Source organism: Notamacropus eugenii, chromosome 2 (genome assembly GCF_028372415.1).
Source record: "Notamacropus eugenii isolate mMacEug1 chromosome 2, mMacEug1.pri_v2, whole genome shotgun sequence".
Lineage (NCBI taxonomy): Eukaryota > Metazoa > Chordata > Mammalia > Diprotodontia > Macropodidae > Notamacropus > Notamacropus eugenii.
In genome coordinates, this window is record NC_092873.1 from 8075393 (window position 1) to 8095782 (window position 20390).

Here is a 20390-nt window from a genome sequence, read left to right on the forward strand (position 1 = left end):
TGTACATACATAAGTATAAATATATATACATATATATATATATGTATATACATATATATATGTATAATACGTAGGTATTCAGCAATTGTTCTTCCACTAGGGCTGCTAACTCAACCAATTTGCATCGAGTAATGTTCTCATTAATAAAAGCATGAATGGATTAATACCATCTGCTCTAATTTCCACCTGTACTGATATCTTCTTTCATAAATACTTACAGGAATATCGTTCACTTAGTAGTTGTTTAAATTCTACTTTTTGCTACAAATGAACTTTCTCTCTTTTGTACTGACTTCCCAGAGAGAGTGAAAATTCTTCAAGAAGACAGTGCGTGTCTCACACACAGTCTTCGTATACTTCTCAGGGTCTATCACAGTGTTGTTCACATAATTATTATTCACTAATTGATGAAATAACATTTGAACAAGGGAGAAACTGTAATTTCACTGAAATCTTCCATAGTGAAAACTTGCGCGATCAGGGAAATTAGACAAGACATAGTGCCAGTTTGGCCAGAATGCCAATTAATTGACCTACCTCTTCCTACCAAAGATGGATTCTAAATTACTGCTTCCTTGCTGTAACTTCCAGGAGTCAGTTCACACCTAGTTTCTTGACTGCATCCTGATGCAAAAAGCTTTTGACGGTTAACATTTTAATCCAGGTCTTCCAGAAAGAAGGTGAGGGAAAGGAAGACAAGGAGTGATAGGGGAGCTACTTGGGAAACAAAACTTATTTCATTCCAGTGCTGATTTCTGACACCTTGAAAAATTTCTCAAGAATACAAATTCAAAAGAAAAGTAATTTTCAGAAGAATGAGACTGGAACTCATAATAGTTTCTTAACTAAGCCAAGTCTACTGAAATTAGCCAGGTTAAGAAAAGTCTTTTGCAATATTTGGAGATGCTTATCAAAATTTGGGATGTAGTATTATTTGTATAAAATGGACAATGATCTTTATGTCCTTGGAGCAGGGAAACTAATATTTCTTAAGTATCTAATACGTGCCAAGAACAAAGGCCATAACCTTAAGAGATTTACAATCATTATCTCATTTGATTCTTCCAACAACACTGAGAAGTATGTGCTATTATAATCCCCATTTTGTGGCTAAGGAAAGGGAGAAGAATTAAGTGACTTGCCTAGGATCACACAGATAGAATCTGTGGACACATTTGAAGTCAAATCTTTCTAACCCCAGACGCAAATTTCTATCCCTAATTCCCCCAACATACGTCTAAGTGGAGAAATATCTCATCATCCAAAGTTCTTTTTTAACCTGCTTTGGCAGAGTTACTTACTTACTTTTCAAGTTATGGTGACTACCAGGGTGAAATTGCGGTTGGAGGAATCTCAGAAATCTCCCTTACTATACTTTGTGCCTTCCACCATGATGAATAGCATGCAGAAATACATGGAAATGTGGGAAAGCAACTGACAATGGAGAAAGCTATTTGATAGTATTAAAGGGAAGGGGCTAGAAGAATTTAACTGTCATGCTATTGTACGCTTAACTGCACTTTCATTTTAATAATTTCGAAGAATGATTATAGAAACTACAATACTTTCGTATTGAATTTCTACTTTTGGCGTCTGGGAAATTGAAACTTTATATAAAATCAGACTAGAGAAACTCAAAGTACTTTAGCCCAACCATTACCTTAGAACAAATTTAATTTTAGGTAAACTTGCAACTCCTGGCAAAATCAACAGAAAACATTGAGTTTCCTTGTTCCTGTTTTTCTACTGCTAGTGCTACCACTACAAGTACTACTATCACTAGAACTACTAGTACTAGAACTACTACTAGTACTACTTGTACTGAAAAAATAATAACAATTACTTCTCTTGACAGCATGCTTTGAAAACAACGTTCTATCAAAAATAACGAAGTCTAAATGATCACTGTCCTCAAGGAAATCTATGATAGTTGGGCAAACAAGAGGTAGAATACGGAAGTAATAGTTTGTTAACAGATGCGAACAGCATAAAGCAATAAATACCCAATGAGGTCATATCAAATGAAAAGTGGATTTCAGGAGATTCAGAAATCCATATGGGTGAAAAGTCCCAATGGCATTATGGCAAACGAATCATGCTTTTGGAAGGCACAAGCATGCTGGAGGTAAAGAGTCGATAGGTTTTTGACGGGTAGTGCAGATGAGGACGTGTAACTGTGCGTAAGCCAGAAGAAGACTGTGAAGAAGGTATGGAGCCAGAAATCTACATGGTGAGATCAGATCGATGAAGTTAGAGGATATTAATGAAATCATCCATCTCATTACTTGAATTCTCAATTGCATTTTGCAGGTACAATTTACATATTTACAAATTGTGAAGAAACAACCTTTTCCTGTTGTTCAAGGAGAAGTTTCAACGTAAGTAAACAAGTAATTTCTACTTCACAGTATTGCTTCGGGATTAAAAGAGAAAATAATGGTAAAGGTCTTTCTAAACATAAGGAATCATAGAAATGATTTAGGCATTATGGGTCCTTGGGAAAACACCTCACTCTTTCTGTAAAGACAGATAAACCAAATTGTCAAGGACATCATGAGTGAATATTTGTATTGAAATTCGTGTGCACACATTGTGGAGTTTGTAGGTCTAATTTAATTCGACTTAATTGACAGAGCGTTCAGAAAATTTATACTGTTGACGAGAAAAAGGGAAATGTCACACTGCACACAATTTCCATTCATCAGGAACAAATTATTGATCTTTTTGCATACATACTTTACTTTTGGTTTCATCTACTTGCTTCGGTAGTTTTTCCTTCTCTTCATAATTCCTTCGATAAAATGATGTAACTTGTTGCGAAACTATTCTCATGGCTTGGTAGTTGCCAGAAACAGGAACTTCTCGCTGAAGATTTCTTTCTCTGGCCTGAGAGATATATGTCCAAATTATTTCTATTGCTGATTTCAGAAAGCAGAATTAGCTCATGTGAAATAAATATCATGTCAAAATTCACATCAAAAGTCATTATAGTTCTGCATGCAATTTAATTTCATCAACATATTCATAATTTTCATAGATTTGCGGTATTAATATCTTAGATGTTATTTAACAAAATTCCCACATGTTGCACATGAGAAAAACGAAACTCCAAAGAGGTTAGTTGAGTTACCCAAGCTCCTAACGTTAGTCGTTTCTAGGGACAAAGATTGACACTTGGCTCCTGACACGAGAAAGCTCTTTTGATTATTCTACTCAACCTTCATTTAGCATGGGTCAAATGAGATCTTTCTACTTGCTCAAACATTCAGCCTGATTTCCCATTGCCTGTTTTTTGAGCATAATTGTATCACCTCAAAAGTTATCTAGGGACTAAAATATTATAGGTGAGACTCACATGGAAGGGAATGGAATGAGCGGGGAGGAATGGATACTTTTTTGTACTTGATAGCCACATTAATGGTTTCCCATTCCGTTTTTCAGAAAAGTTAACTGCCTCATTTCTATGCACCAACCTTTAGAATGAAGAGGACATCTACAAGAAACGTTTGAATTTTCCTTCCTCTCATTGTTTAACTCAGGGGAAGGAACGTAGGTACTGGTACGCATGTCAGGCTTGGTAAAAGCGCTTCACATGAATGATGTGCTTTGCTCAAAGCCACAATGAGAAGAACACATATGGTCACTAGCTGCTGTTCCCATCTTCAAGAGTCTTTGCTAAGCCTTCAAAGAATTCCTTTTCCTGTTCTGATAGGAATTACACGCCTGGTTTCCGTCCATCGACAAAAAAAAATCAAACTGCGGAAAATATGCTAGCTCTCCCGCTTATGCATATATAGCACATTACAAAATCAGAGTTTTGTACCTGCAGACGTATTCATTCATTCACATATGTGTATAAGCAAATATACACACAGAGATACAAAGTCGTGTGTTTATGGACTGTTATACTGCAGAAATTCATCTCTGCTTTCATCGTAGTGCCAGGCAAGTTATTGCATAAATTATGAATACCAAATGAAGCCCCAAATCAAAAGAAATCAAAATGTTTTCTCCTATTAGACAAGTTGAAATACTTTGTGAAACTAAATTTAACTAAAGTCTGGTAAGTTGTTTTGAAGAAAACGTAAGGCTAAAAGAAGACAATGTAAAGTTGAGAAAGTAAAATGGGCGCAATTCACTGAATTCTTACATGTTAACTAAATTCTACCATTGAATGACAAGATAAAATTTTCATATTTTTTAGATGAAATTATTACCCAGTACAATATATGGTACAATGGACGCTCATTGTATATATGACAAATCACAGAAAATGAGAGCTGCTATTAGACTGTGTAAAGCTGTTCTTATTCAACAACTAAAAGGCAGTGATACCAGAACTTGCAATTTTGCACACCGAGCAAGAATTATTAGTAAAACAATAAAAAGTACTGAGATTAAAAAAAAATTGGTAGTGAAGCACAATAAAAAATAATATTAGTAACCCCAAAATTAACCTCTTTTTGAATAGAATTACCGTCCTAAATTGAAAAGAAAAGGAGTGTCTAGACTCTGGATTTTCACTACAACTATCATCCTGTCGTTAGCGTTGCAAAGAGTAGTTCAGAGGAATCTGAATTGAAACTCGTCAGAATGTTGAGCATGTTTAAATGTTAATGAGATGTCTAATGGGAATATTCCAGAGTATCTCAAAAGAAATGTTATCTTTCAACTGTTACATTATTCCTAGCATTTTTTGGTAAGACTTCTCTTAAACTTCAGCGTTGGAATTAATTTATTCCATTTCAATATTCAAATAGAATATTAGGAAAATTAATAATATAAAAAATTATTTGTGTTTATACACTAGCGATTTCCCTTACAAATATTTATGAAACCAAAATGTCATGGCCTCTAGAATTTCTTCAATCAAAATGAGTCATCTTATCTACAAAAGCATTTTCTAATTTTAGTTTTATTTGGTTTTTAAATTATTATTTTATATGTCACATTATTTTCATTTAAGTTAATTACTTATATTTTATTACAGGATATTTACTTATTATTGCAATCATATTATCTTCAAAATCATGATATTACTTGTTCTATTTATCATATTATGGATTCTCATTCTCAATTCTTACATATCAGCATTTCCACAATGAAAGTTGATAACCTCACCAGCCTGTTGAAAATTCAAATTCCTAAATTATTTTGATTACAATTACTTTGACTTTCATTTCAAAAAGCTTTATCTTTGTCCAAGTATGACATTTAATGACCCAATCCTCTTTCAGCCTTCTCAATTTCATTTTTGCACATTTCTTCTCCAAAGTGGTTACATTCACTGACTAACACTTTCTTGCTCTCCTCTACTAGAAGAACTTGCTTTTCACTATCAGCATAAAGTTTGTTGAAGAGATCAATAAACTGTACCTGGGCATCACGCAGTTGCTTTTCTTTCATCGTGACTTTCTTCTGTGTGTCTTCAAGCGCTTGCTGAAGCACCATATTTTCACTCTGGATTTGGCCTAATCTTTCTTGCAGAGATTCATTTTCCAAACTACATCTGTTGAGTTTTTCCTTCAACACTCGATTTGTTTCTTCAAGTTCCTTTGCCTTCTCTTCAGCATGGTTCAGTTCTCTCTGTGTGTTTTCTACAATATATGTCTTTTCTCTGAGGGATTCATGGACATGGCCTAGCTCATTTTCTAAACTCTTGGCTCCACTTTCAGCCTGAGAGAGTTCTTCAGAAAGGAAAGCATGGTTCTCTCTTAAACTAGACAAGTCACTGTTTAACTTGTCCTGTACATGAAGCCACTCATCTCTTGCTTCCTGAAAGGAATGTTCAAGGGCTAGTTTGGACGCCTCACTTTGCTCATAATCGTCAATAACAGACATCAGACGAGACCTGTATGATTCAATTTCGCTCTCTAGTCTCTCTGTGTTTTCTTTTGCATTCTCCAATTGAGAGTTCAGCGCTGCATTCTCAGCTTTCAGAACCTTTACTTGGCCACTGTATTGAAATCGGATTTTTCTTAATGCTTCTCTATTCCATTTTAATTCCTGTTGAAGCTCCTCATTCTTCTCTTTCAAAGCTTCAGTTTCTTCTCTGTGGTGCTTTCTGGTTCGCTGATCCTTAATTTTTACTGTTTTTAATTCCACTTTGTGCATGGCAACTTCATACTGGATGATTTCATTTTTCTCCTGCAAGTATTTTTCCTTTACATTCCTAACAGGAACCTAAACATAAGAAAAAGAAAAGAAAGTGTTATTCAAAATAAAATGACTTATTCTGATATTTCCTTCAAAATTCAAAGGAAACGCCAAGGGGCCAAGAAGCATAGTGTATTTAGAGAAAAAGTTCACTGAGGGACTTTCACCTCTTTCCAATTTCTATCAATTTGCTGAAAGAATACGACTGAAACTGCTTCATCAACCAGAAGATTTGGGCACCATTTTTGAACTCACAAAGCTGTCTGTCTTTCAGTAGATTTGGTTTCCTTTTCTCCATACATTCTGTCTCACACTGATGATTCTATCTGAGACATGTCAAGGTTTTTGGAAAGGACTTTCAGTACATTATCTCACCTAAAATTTGCACCACCCTTGTGAGGGAAATATTTATATTCCTTCATATTGCTAATTGTGTAACAGAAGTGCACTTCACGCACGTAAAACTATAGACTGTTCGAGCAATAATGGACACTACTGATGAGTTAGTACTTCATTTTACAAATCAAGAACCAGAAGCCTAAAGACAGAAAATCATTTGTCGAAAGCCATCTGGATGGCAATGGACTGAAGCAGAACACAAAATCTTGGAAAAGTCATCCTTAGATGCAGAGTTTTAACAAACTTCAGACACATATTTGTAAAAACACACACATATATGTGCATGTATCAACGTATGTGTACATGTATATTTTTGTGTGTGCATATACACATGCACACAGGAACAAATATATCAATATAAATAAATATATAAATATAAATGTACATGTTAATATAGATAGATAGATACATAGATAGACAGACAGACAGATAGACAGATAGATAGATAGATATAGATATACAATAGGTAGGTATTCAGCAATTGCTCTTCCAGTAGGGCTGCTAACTCAACCAAATTGCATCAAGTAATGTTTGCATTAGGAAAAACATGAATGGATTACTACCATCTGCTCTAACGTGCAACTTTAGTGATATCTCCTTTATAAATGCTTACCGGAAAATTCTTCACTTCGTAGTTGTTTAAATTCTACCGTTTGTTATAAATGAAGTTTCTCTATTTTGTGTTAACTTCCACAGAGAGTGAAAATTCTTCAAGGAGACAGTGCACGTCTGACACACAGTCTTTTATCCTGCTCAGGATCTATCACAGTGTTGTTCACATAGACAGTATTCACTAGTTGATGAAATAACGTTTGAACAAGGAAGAAACTGTAATTTCACTAAATTCTTACATACTGAAAACTTACACGATCAGGGAAATTACACAAGAAATGGTGCCAGTTTGGCCAGAATGCCAATAAAATGACCTACTTCTTGCTGCCAACGATGGACTCTAAGTTACTGCTTGCTTGGTATACCTTCCAGGAGTCAGTTCACACCTCGTTTCTTGACTGCAACCTGAAGCCAAAAGCTTATGAAGGTTCATATTTTAATCCAAGTCTTTCAGAAAGAAGTTGAGAGAAATGAAGACAAGAAGTGATAGCGGCGTTACTTGGGAAACAGAACTTATTTCATTCCAGTGCTCATTTCTGACACCTTGAAAAATTTCTCAAGCATGGACATTGAAAAGAAAAGTCATTTTCAGAAGAATGAGATTGGAATTCATAATAGTTTCTTAACTAAGCTGAGTACACTGAAATTGGCCAGGTTAAGAAAACTCTTTTGCAATATTAGGAGATGATTATCCAACTGTGGGAGGCAGTATTATTTATATATAGTGGACGTTGGTCTTTATGCTTTTGGAGCAGGGAAACTAGCATTTCCTAAGTGTCCAATATGTGCCAATAATAAAGGCCATAAACATAAGAGATTTACAATAATGATCTCATTTGATTCTCACAACAACCCTGAGAAGTATGTACTAGTATTATCCCCATTTTGTGGCTGAGGAAACTGAGAAAAACTAAGTGACTTGCCTAGGATCACACAGACAGAATCTCCGGACACATTTGAAGTCAGATTTTTCTAACCCCAGACCCAAATTTCTATCGCTAATTCCCCCAACATACGTCTAAGTGGAGAAATATCTCATCATCCAAAGTTCTTTTTTAACCTGCTTTGGCAGAGTTACTTACTTACTTTTCAAGTTATGGTGACTACCAGGGTGAAATTGCGGTTGGAGGAATCTCAGAAATCTCCCTTACTATACTTTGTGCCTTCCACCATGATGAATAGCATGCAGAAATACATGGAAATGTGGGAAAGCAACTGACAATGGAGAAAGCTATTTGATAGTATTAAAGGGAAGGGGCTAGAAGAATTTAACTGTCATGCTATTGTACGCTTAACTGCACTTTCATTTTAATAATTTCGAAGAATGATTATAGAAACTACAATACTTTCGTATTGAATTTCTACTTTTGGCGTCTGGGAAATTGAAACTTTATATAAAATCAGACTAGAGAAACTCAAAGTACTTTAGCCCAACCATTACCTTAGAACAAATTTAATTTTAGGTAAACTTGCAACTCCTGGCAAAATCAACAGAAAACATTGAGTTTCCTTGTTCCTGTTTTTCTACTGCTAGTGCTACCACTACAAGTACTACTATCACTAGAACTACTAGCACTAGAACTACTACTAGTACTACTTGTACTGAAAAAATAATAACAATTACTTCTCTTGACAGCATGCTTTGAAAACAACGTTCTATCAAAAATAACGAAGTCTAAATGATCACTGTCCTCAAGGAAATCTATGATAGTTGGGCAAACAAGAGGTAGAATACGGAAGTAATAGTTTGTTAACAGATGCGAACAGCATAAAGCAATAAATACCCAATGAGGTCATATCAAATGAAAAGTGGATTTCAGGAGATTCAGAAATCCATATGGGTGAAAAGTCCCAATGGCATTATGGCAAACGAATCATGCTTTTGGAAGGCACAAGCATGCTGGAGGTAAAGAGTCGATAGGTTTTTGACGGGTAGTGCAGATGAGGACGTGTAACTGTGCGTAAGCCAGAAGAAGACTGTGAAGAAGGTATGGAGCCAGAAATCTACATGGTGAGATCAGATCGATGAAGTTAGAGGATATTAATGAAATCATCCATCTCATTACTTGAATTCTCAATTGCATTTTGCAGGTACAATTTACATATTTACAAATTGTGAAGAAACAACCTTTTCCTGTTGTTCAAGGAGAAGTTTCAACGTAAGTAAACAAGTAATTTCTACTTCACAGTATTGCTTCGGGATTAAAAGAGAAAATAATGGTAAAGGTCTTTCTAAACATAAGGAATCATAGAAATGATTTAGGCATTATGGGTCCTTGGGAAAACACCTCACTCTTTCTGTAAAGACAGATAAACCAAATTGTCAAGGACATCATGAGTGAATATTTGTATTGAAATTCGTGTGCACACATTGTGGAGTTTGTAGGTCTAATTTAATTCGACTTAATTGACAGAGCGTTCAGAAAATTTATACTGTTGACGAGAAAAAGGGAAATGTCACACTGCACACAATTTCCATTCATCAGGAACAAATTATTGATCTTTTTGCATACATACTTTACTTTTGGTTTCATCTACTTGCTTCGGTAGTTTTTCCTTCTCTTCATAATTCCTTCGATAAAATGATGTAACTTGTTGCGAAACTATTCTCATGGCTTGGTAGTTGCCAGAAACAGGAACTTCTCGCTGAAGATTTCTTTCTCTGGCCTGAGAGATATATGTCCAAATTATTTCTATTGCTGATTTCAGAAAGCAGAATTAGCTCATGTGAAATAAATATCATGTCAAAATTCACATCAAAAGTCATTATAGTTCTGCATGCAATTTAATTTCATCAACATATTCATAATTTTCATAGATTTGCGGTATTAATATCTTAGATGTTATTTAACAAAATTCCCACATGTTGCACATGAGAAAAACGAAACTCCAAAGAGGTTAGTTGAGTTACCCAAGCTCCTAACGTTAGTCGTTTCTAGGGACAAAGATTGACACTTGGCTCCTGACACGAGAAAGCTCTTTTGATTATTCTACTCAACCTTCATTTAGCATGGGTCAAATGAGATCTTTCTACTTGCTCAAACATTCAGCCTGATTTCCCATTGCCTGTTTTTTGAGCATAATTGTATCACCTCAAAAGTTATCTAGGGACTAAAATATTATAGGTGAGACTCACATGGAAGGGAATGGAATGAGCGGGGAGGAATGGATACTTTTTTGTACTTGATAGCCACATTAATGGTTTCCCATTCCGTTTTTCAGAAAAGTTAACTGCCTCATTTCTATGCACCAACCTTTAGAATGAAGAGGACATCTACAAGAAACGTTTGAATTTTCCTTCCTCTCATTGTTTAACTCAGGGGAAGGAACGTAGGTACTGGTACGCATGTCAGGCTTGGTAAAAGCGCTTCACATGAATGATGTGCTTTGCTCAAAGCCACAATGAGAAGAACACATATGGTCACTAGCTGCTGTTCCCATCTTCAAGAGTCTTTGCTAAGCCTTCAAAGAATTCCTTTTCCTGTTCTGATAGGAATTACACGCCTGGTTTCAGTCCATCGGCAAAAAAAAATCAAACTGCGGAAAATATGCTAGCTCTCCCGCTTATGCATATATAGCACATTACAAAATCAGAGTTTTGTACCTGCAGACGTATTCATTCATTCACATATGTGTATAAGCAAATATACACACAGAGATACAAAGTCGTGTGTTTATGGACTGTTATACTGCAGAAATTCATCTCTGCTTTCATCGTAGTGCCAGGCAAGTTATTGCATAAATTATGAATACCAAATGAAGCCCCAAATCAAAAGAAATCAAAATGTTTTCTCCTATTAGACAAGTTGAAATACTTTGTGAAACTAAATTTAACTAAAGTCTGGTAAGTTGTTTTGAAGAAAACGTAAGGCTAAAAGAAGACAATGTAAAGTTGAGAAAGTAAAATGGGCGCAATTCACTGAATTCTTACATGTTAACTAAATTCTACCATTGAATGACAAGATAAAATTTTCATATTTTTTAGATGAAATTATTACCCAGTACAATATATGGTACAATGGACGCTCATTGTATATATGACAAATCACAGAAAATGAGAGCTGCTATTAGACTGTGTAAAGCTGTTCTTACTCAACAACTAAAAGGCAGTGATACCAGAACTTGCAATTTTGCACACCGAGCAAGAATTATTAGTAAAACAATAAAAAGTACAGAGATTAAAAAAAAATTGGTAGTGAAGCACAATAAAAAATAATATTAGTAACCCCAAAATTAACCTCTTTTTGAATAGAATTACCGTCCTAAATTGAAAAGAAAAGGAGTGTCTAGACTCTGGATTTTCACTACAACTATCATCCTGTCGTTAGCGTTGCAAAGAGTAGTTCAGAGGAATCTGAATTGAAACTCGTCAGAATGTTGAGCATGTTTAAATGTTAATGAGATGTCTAATGGGAATATTCCAGAGTATCTCAAAAGAAATGTTATCTTTCAACTATTACATTATTCCTAGCATTTTTTGGTAAGACTTCTCTTAAACTTCAGCGTTGGAATTAATTTATTCCATTTCAATATTCAAATAGAATATTAGGAAAATTAATAATATAAAAAATTATTTGTGTTTATACACTAGCGATTTCCCCTACAAATATTTATGAAACCAAAATGTCATGGCCTCTAGAATTTCTTCAATCAAAATGAGTCATCTTATCTACAAAAGCGTTTTCTAATTTTAGTTTTATATTGTTTTTAAATTATTATTTTATATGTCACATTATTTTCATTTAAGTTAATTACTTATATTTTATTACAGGATATTTACTTATTATTGCAATCATATTATCTTCAAAATCACGATATTACTTGTTCTATTTATCATATTATGGATTCTCATTCTCAATTCTTACATATCAGCATTTTCCCAGTGAAAGTTGATAACCTCACCAGCCTGGTGAGAATTCAAATTCCTAAATTATCTTGATTAAAATTACTTTGACTTTCATTTCAAAAAGCTTTATCTTTGTCCAAGACATTTAATGACCGAACCCTCTTTCAGCCTTCTCAATTTCATATTTACACATTTGTTCTCCTAAGTGGTTACATTCACTGACTAACACTTTCTTGCTCTCTTCTACTAGAAGAACTTGTTTTTCACTATCAGCATAAAGTTTGTTGAAGAGATCAATAAACTGTACCTGGGCATCATGCAGTTGCTTTTCTTTCATCGTGACTTTCTTCTGTGTGTCTTCAAGCGCTTGCTGAAGCACCATATTTTCACTCTGGATTTGCCCTAATCTTTCTTGGAGAGATTCATTTTCCAAACTACATCTGCTGAGTTTTTCCTTTAACACTCGATTTGTTTCTTCAAGTTCCTTTGCCTTCTCTTCAGCATGGTTCAGTTCTCTCTGTGTGTTTTCTACAATATATGTCTTTTCTCTGAGGGATTCATAGACATGGCCTAGCTCATTTTCTAAACTCCTGGCTCCACTTTCAGCCTGAGAGAGTTCTTCAGAAAGCAAAGCATGGTTCTCTCTTAAACTAGACAAGTCACTGTATAACTTGTCCTGTACATGAAGCCACTCATCTCTTGCTTCCTGAAAGGAATGTTCAAGGGCTAGCTTGGACGCCTCACTTTGCTCATAATCGTCAATAACAGACATCAGACGAGACCTGTATGATTCAATTTCACCCTCTAGTCTCTCTGTGTTTTGTTTTGCAGTGTCCAATTTAGAATTCAGCACTGCATTCTCAGCTGTCACAACATTTACTTCTTCACTGTACTGTACTCTGATTGCTGTTAGTATTTCTGCATTCAACTGTAATTTCTGATGAAGATAATCATTCTTTTCCTTTAAAATTTCTATATGGTTTTCTTTGTCTCGATTCTTAATTTTTAGTGTATCTACTTCGAGTTTGAGCATGGCATTTTCATCCTCTAAGATTTGATTTTTGTCGAACAGATATTTTTCTTTCTCATGGCTGTCAGGAATCTAAACATAATAAACAGAAAAAAAGTGCTACTCAAAATAAAGTTATGGATGCTGATTATTCCCTAGCAATTCCAAATAAACGCCAAGGTACCAAGAAGCATACTTTAGTAAAACAAAATTAAAATGAGGGAGTTTGCCCTATTTCACATTTCTCTCAGAGTCAGTTTTCACAAAGAACACATTTTAAAAGTGCTTCATTAATCAAAAGACATGGAGTGTACTTTTAGGCCTAGAAAGCTTATATTTTATTTCCTTTGCTCTGTCCATTCTATTCCACGCTGATAAGTCATATTGTTAATAGAATTAAAATACTTAATATTTTCAAACTGCCTCTTCTATGTTGAGTTATTTTACTCATTTTCAGTGTTGTGCAATCTCTTCTGTATATCTTAGATTCTTTTCCCTTTCCCCCACCTCCTTTCTTCTTCTCTCTCCACTTACTGCCTTACACGGTGTACGATCTTATAGAGCATCAATATCTTGTCTTATATCTTATCTAGTATCTTGTATCTATACATACATTCCTATTAAGTGCATTTTTACCTTAGTTATACTCCCTAGAAGAATTAAAATGAACGGGGGAAACCATAAAACAAAATGTAACAGAAAAGACAATGCTGTGCTACATTCTGCGATCAAATTTCATAGTTGTTTCTCAGCATGTGGAAGGCATTTTGCTTCAAGAAGCCAAAGGGAATTTTTTAAGTCCTTGCAATGCAACGAGGTACTACATCTACAAGAATATTTCCTCACACACTCTGGTTGTTCCTGCATACAATATTTTCCTGGTGCTGCTCCTGTCACTCATCATCAGTTCACATAAGTCCTTCCAGGCCTCTCTAAAGTCTTCGTGACACATTGCCTTTGGTGGTATTCAGCAAAGTACTTCCCATACATTGTCTCACCTAAGCCTTGCCACACCCTGATGCGGGAAATATTGATATTCTCCTCCCCGTTTTACAGATTAGAACTTAGGTTAGGATACATTATTGAACAACCTGTCCATTATCACACTCAGTAAGTATCAGCAGCAATATCTCAATCCAGGTCTCTTCAGACTCCAAATCTAGCACACTTTTTTCAATAGCTTATTTCCTTTCAGCAGTTGATATTAAGAATTTGTCCTAAATGGAGACTCCTTGCCCTGGTACAATGAACTTCACTCCAGAACAATGAACTCATAAGTCTTATGTTTCTTAGTAGAAGTCTTACGAATAATCGATTTTCTCATGGATCTGTCGCATTTTCATAGCATCATTGATTTAAAACTTTTAGAAGTTATCAAGTTGAAATCTCTCATTTTAGGGAAGGGAAAAGTCAGGCCTAGAATGTGGTCCCCTACTGATGGTAACCTAGTCTTAACCATGACATGTTAAAGAAATGATGAAAGAATTATTGGGGCCAAATAATAAAATATGACTATTGCACTCCCATCACAACCAAACTCCTCCAGGAGCGTTGGATCCCGTTCAGGACCAGAGAACAGAGTTTTGTCCAATAGCTTAGAAGCTGCATTCTATGATATCTTTTCTAAAAAGCCAGAAGGAGAGCATGAATTGGTCACAGGTGAGTTCAATGAAGCACTCCAGTGTGCAAGCACCAAAGGACTACTAAGGGCCAACAACCCAAATGGTTTACTTCAAACAACTGTTGAAAAACAGAAGAAAATGAAAATTTCTAATTTTGGCATTTGAGAAACTTGTGTTTCTATCATGCTGAGCAATGACGAATGTGAGCGAATGGAGGAATTCATGGCCCGGATAGAGCCTTATGTCAGAAACCTAAGTGAAATTTATTTCTGTGGCAAATACTTTTATTCCTTTTCTTTAATGAAAGATGAGGGAGACAAGAAGGTGAAATAGAGCAATGTATTAACATATATTTCAGAACCCTCACTCTCTTCCCTGAAAAGTACAAGCAGATGATATCCCTTAATCAAGGAAGAAAAATGGTTTGTGTTTGAGGTGTCACCTTCTACCTAGTTGCATTCCTTTCTCTCTCTAAGCTAGGAGTTAGTGACACTGATGTGCTGCCCCTTTCCTATGTCCAGAAAGGAAGAGGCACTGTTGTGCACCAGGAACTTTTTTCAGTAGACGTAAAGTTAGGTCTCGGGAGAGATCATTCAATTAAAAGAAAAAGAAACGGTCAAGCAAGACAAACAGTATTGTGCTGATTTTGGTCACTAGCTGTGTCCTGAACTATCTGTTGCAGACAGATGGACGGGACTGAGGATAACAAAGATGTCCCAAAATGAAGAACCGAAATCTGAACTTTCAAAATATGTAGTTAGATTTGAAAATGACCAAAGTAAATACCTCAGAAGTCTGAGTGATTTTGGAAGCAGTTGTTTTGTTTTCTTTCTGCTTCGAAAGAGGATTGTTCAGAATCCCACTTTGCAAAGCTATAACATTTAGCTCCGGAAAAAGTGGTCCTTGAGTTTCCTTTAGCTCTTCTTCGTCCTGCGGACAAGAAGTTCATAAAATTTTCATCACCATTTTCCTTCAACAGTCAGCAACAACATTTTACCTTTAAATGGAATACAGAATCGGACAAAGCACGGAAACTAACTTTAAAAACTCAAAGAAAAACAGGCTACTGAAAAGGAAAAGCAACAAGAAGGAAAGCATTTCAAAGTTGGAAAGGAACCTCAATCACTCCTCAGGGCGATCCACACCCAGGGTTAAGTCCTTAACTCTTACAAGCCTCAGCTTGAAGTCTTCACAGGTGAGGATAGATACCATATCTCAAGTGAACTCATTCGATTTGTGGATGGTTCTCTTTGTTGGCAAGTTTTTTCTCATTAATCTTAAAAATGTACATTTGTGCAACTCTTATCCATGGCTCTTAGCTCTTATCCTTACACTGAAGCAGAGCAAGCTTCGTCCTTCTTCCACATGACTCTCCTTCAAAAACTTGAACATAAAAGGATCAATAGCTCTATTTTCTTGAACAGATCCTCAAAAGTCATGGTCCCCAAGGGCCTTCCTCATCCTGTTTGCCATTCTGCTTATTAGCGAGCATAATTCTGAGGAAGCCACAAATGAGTTAAACAACATAAGCCTATCTACTTATTCACTTCAGAGTAGAGAGTGCTTTTCACCTTCTCTATTTTGGTAGCTATACTTTTCTGAATAAGATGCAAAATTACGCTAGCTTTTGGGTTCTCAAATAACATCAATAAATCAACTTTAGTTTAGAACTGGCCACGATTCTTATATCTTTTCAGGCAAAATACTATCTAAACCTATTTCCCCCAACTCATACGTATGAACCTAATTTTGTAACTAATTGTATAATTTGACAGTAATCCTCACTAAATATCATGTTATGAATAGGCTCAGTCCAGTACTCTGACTTCTTGAGAGTTTGCATTTCCTCCATGTAGAAAGTCTGCAATAATTTTAAGTAAATCAACACGTAAATAAGTAAAACATAAAGACCCTAGAGACCAATAAACTCTTCTGAAAGCCTGAAGGATGTGTGCTAAAGTGTAGTGAAAGGAAGAGAAAAAGAGAACGAACTTGCACTTGCATTGCCCAAAGTATTTTCAGATAAGGAGACTCTCTCTAAAAATGGAGAGGAATCCTCTGGAACTTATGTTGCTATCAAAGTTGAGGATAGAGCAGTGGTGTCAAACAGATCCTCCAGTACTGAGTTCTATGGACAGATCTGGGGGACTTTGAAACCTTTGGCTCAGGGGTAGGTGAGATGAACTCCGTGGCAACATTTGAACCCAGGTTTCTCTGGATTTCAGGTTAGTTCTATTCACTACGCCATAGTGATCCTCTACTGTGAGACATACTTTAAAAAGTACTAATTTCACTTTACTCTTTCATGGCTCTTTACACTGCAATTTTACATTCTAATGCTACTGCATGGGATATATATTTTTTTATATTCATGAGTACATATCTACAAATGATTAGCCCCAACTTACTTACACTAGACATAAAAATCCTAGTCCTTTCTCAAGATTAAAAAGAGTATGATGTTCACTTCCCCACTCCCAGGGAACCCACAAGTTTTCTTACCAAGAACAGATGGAAATAGTGACTTTAAAATTCCAATTTACCTGTTTCGAATGATTTGTTTCTGTTCTCAATTCCAGGTCCAGAGTTCTGAGAGGGTATTGAAATTCCTGTCTTAGCTCCACTTTTTCACCACATCTTTCTTTTTTTCTGAACTGGTGACTCATTTTTAGAACTAGCTTTTCTTCAGCGTCTTGCTCAATTTCTTCTTGCTTCCCGGGAACCCTAGAAGAAAATTGTCCTTTTTCAATGACAATGCAGTAGAAATAAGGAAGAAATACCATTGAATATACTCATCTGGATTTCTAAAGGAAAAGAAGATTAATTTATTGGGAACTCGATCTATGTAGAGAACTCCCTGTCAAGGAACTCCCTCTGTTCATGCAGAGTGGTCCGTGCTCTACACTTTTGAGTTGACCTGTTTCTGTTCCCTATTACACTGAGAATAAACGTAACTTGCACAGGCTCACAAAGTCAGGATGTGTCAGAAACTGATGGAGTTCTTGGGTGCCTGTGCTTGGACACAATTCTAAAATCACGTTTCTCTTTCAAAATCGCATTTCTCCCTAGCCTCAAAACATTATCTCAGGCAGTTTCTCCCCAGTGCAAGAAAACAGCCTGTCACAGCAACAACTATTATCTCCTTACCTGATACAATAGCCAGTTACAACCATAGAATTCAGAAGTTTGAACAGCTGTGTGCTGGCTGAACAGTCTGTGAACATGGCAAGAACGACATTGACTACTCATTGACCCATCATATGTTTCCTCGATTTAGATATAGGAACACTCCCTTACATTTTTCTTGTCCAACAAGATATTCGTGAGACCAATCTGGCATCCGTTAGTCTGTCCTGACCACTAGTGGACTTAGGGATGTTTCAGTCCTAAAACCGCATCTCTATGCAGTTGCCACTCCTCCTTATGCTATTTCCCTGTGAACTCTGCGTATAATACCTGCCAGGTAGATACCAAAATTGCATGTTCCTTTAACAAATAACCTCTGCTTAACCATTGCCTAGTCTCACCTTGAGTCATCTGCTTAGCATATTTGGCACATGTTTTCCTATAGACTATCGTATATAAACTTTACCTGTACCCAGCTAGGGTTGCAGTTTCCCTAAGAACCCTTGCTGCTGAAAAGTGTCAGAAAGCTTTACCTTGATGTCAAAAATGTTTGAGTTTGTGAATTCATTCCAGGTGACCTGCCCGTGGTACTCTGGTCTTTGCGTGGCACTTATTGCCCCTCTGCCAGTTGTCATCAAAATCAGAGGGGAACCCATTTTTTTTATCCAGGCTGCTCCAGGGCATTTTAATTCTATCAAAACTGTATCATATATTCACTTGGATGCTTTTGTTTCTTGTATTCAATGAAGAGAAATTCCATAAATTGTATGGAGCTGGAACAAAAGATTATTTCCAAATTCCCGAGTTCTGATACATTTCAAATTCGCCGGTGAAAAGTGTAGAGGGGGATGCATATGAAATTACATCCATTTTTCCATTACTATTGATTAGTGAAGTGATTTTTTACTTCATGTTGAAAAAAATGAAACACAGCTACTTGTGTTACAGTTTTCAAAATTCACTACAAATGCATCTCTACCTGATATCCACAGAGTAAAAATGAGTAAGTAGGGCTCATTCATAATACTGTTTGAATGAGGTGGTATTTTGGCCTTCCTAACCTCAAATCCTCTATCACATTTCTTCAACGGTAAGAGAAAAGCTTCCAAGGATTTGTTTAAAATCATGAGTTCCATACCTGGTGCTAAGGAGTTCTCTTTTCCATTCTGCTTTTTGTTGCTCTAAGTCAGACACCATTTGCCTTGTTTCTGATAATTCTTCCCGCAGTCCACAAATCTTGTTTTCTAAACTCTTCACTTTCCTGGTGAGTAATGGACAATGTCCTTTTTTACGTACCACTGATCGATCATATCTAAGTATTGCATCTTCATTTTTCACAAGTTTAATAAAATCTGTACAGAGAAAAACGCAAGTCAATAAAAACATGAGTATTTTAAAATCCGCTGAACCGTAGCAGTATACTTAGAATTCAAATACTCTGGCAATGACAAAATCATATCCACGTATAAATCCTCACATATTGCAAAATAATGCGTTGTCAAAAATTTACATTGAAGATGACAATAACCTATTTCTATGTGTGCACTGTAGGCAATGAAACACAATCTCTAAGTGACAAATTAATTGATATAAAAAAATCTGAAAGCTCAGAATTCTTCACAATGAAAGAAAAATATTTGTGAAAAGGAAGTATTTTGAGGTGTATTCTGGGTGGGACAAATAAGATTCATCCAAGGGATTATATACTTAATATCTACATAATGAAAATATAGTGAATTATTTTAGAAATGTAAACATGTTTTGCTTTACATAATTGTATGGAAACACTGTTTCCTCTTTAGAGATTTATAATATCAACAAGTATGTAATATTCACACATTGAAATATCCATCCTCATTTATTCATTGGCGAAACCTCTGGTAACTTGAAACACCAGAGGAAGGTCAAAAATGGTTCTGAGCACTAAAGAAAATAGCTGCCCCTTTATTCTTGAGAGACATATGGAGTCAAATTGAGACCTAATCCAGAGTTAGAAATGTTCGTTATGTCGTTACAGTTTCAACGAACTTGATTATTGGGTTTTCCTTGGGAACTTCCAATTCTTCATATATTCATTCACTGTTGAACTGAAGTGAGGCAACAAGAGAGAACCCAATTGCTGGATGTAGACATACTGGAGTAGAAGCGATGCTGACACTGAGGGAACTGGTTAGCTCACCGATTCAAAGAAAAGAAGGTACTGAGGCACCGAGAAGTTAAAAGACTTGTTAAGATTCGCACAACTGGAACGTGTTAAAGGCAGAATCTGAACCTAGCTATTCACGGCATCGTGTCCAGTGCACTATCCTATATGCCATGCTGAGAGAAGAATTATAAAAACTAGGCAGAATATTTACAAGATGTTTGATATTTGGGGCCATTTTATGAAAGATTATCATATTTTGACTATTCTTTTCATGAAAGAGTTCACTCCTTGAGATCTTTATACTCGTAGTCAGTTCAGTCTCTTCAATGGTTCTCCTATTACCAACCAATATTACTAACACAGATTATATAATATAGCACTTAGAGGCTTACAAAATACACCTCCTCCAACAACAATCCTGTGAAGTATGACATTTTATACGTTATGAAACTGAAGTTCCACGTTTAAGTGTGT

At 35.8% G+C, this 20390-nt stretch overlaps 1 protein-coding gene across 1 annotated transcript in view; it reads right to left on the reverse strand.

Moving 5' to 3' along the window:
• Positions 1 to 5020: 5020 nt before the first annotated feature.
• LOC140522466 (ankyrin repeat domain-containing protein 26-like) overlaps positions 5021 to 20390 on the reverse strand; it is a 34533-nt gene continuing 19163 nt past the window's right edge. Inside the window, exons 13-18 of the mRNA XM_072637901.1 lie at positions 18909 to 19122; positions 17188 to 17368; positions 15431 to 15574; positions 12894 to 13115; positions 9685 to 9834; positions 5021 to 6183 (exon numbers count right to left, since the gene is read on the reverse strand). Coding sequence (XP_072494002.1) covers positions 5215 to 6183; positions 9685 to 9834; positions 12894 to 13115; positions 15431 to 15574; positions 17188 to 17368; positions 18909 to 19122 — 1880 coding nt within the window. The 3' untranslated portion in view covers positions 5021 to 5214. The remainder of the gene's footprint in view (positions 6184 to 9684; positions 9835 to 12893; positions 13116 to 15430; positions 15575 to 17187; positions 17369 to 18908; positions 19123 to 20390) is intronic.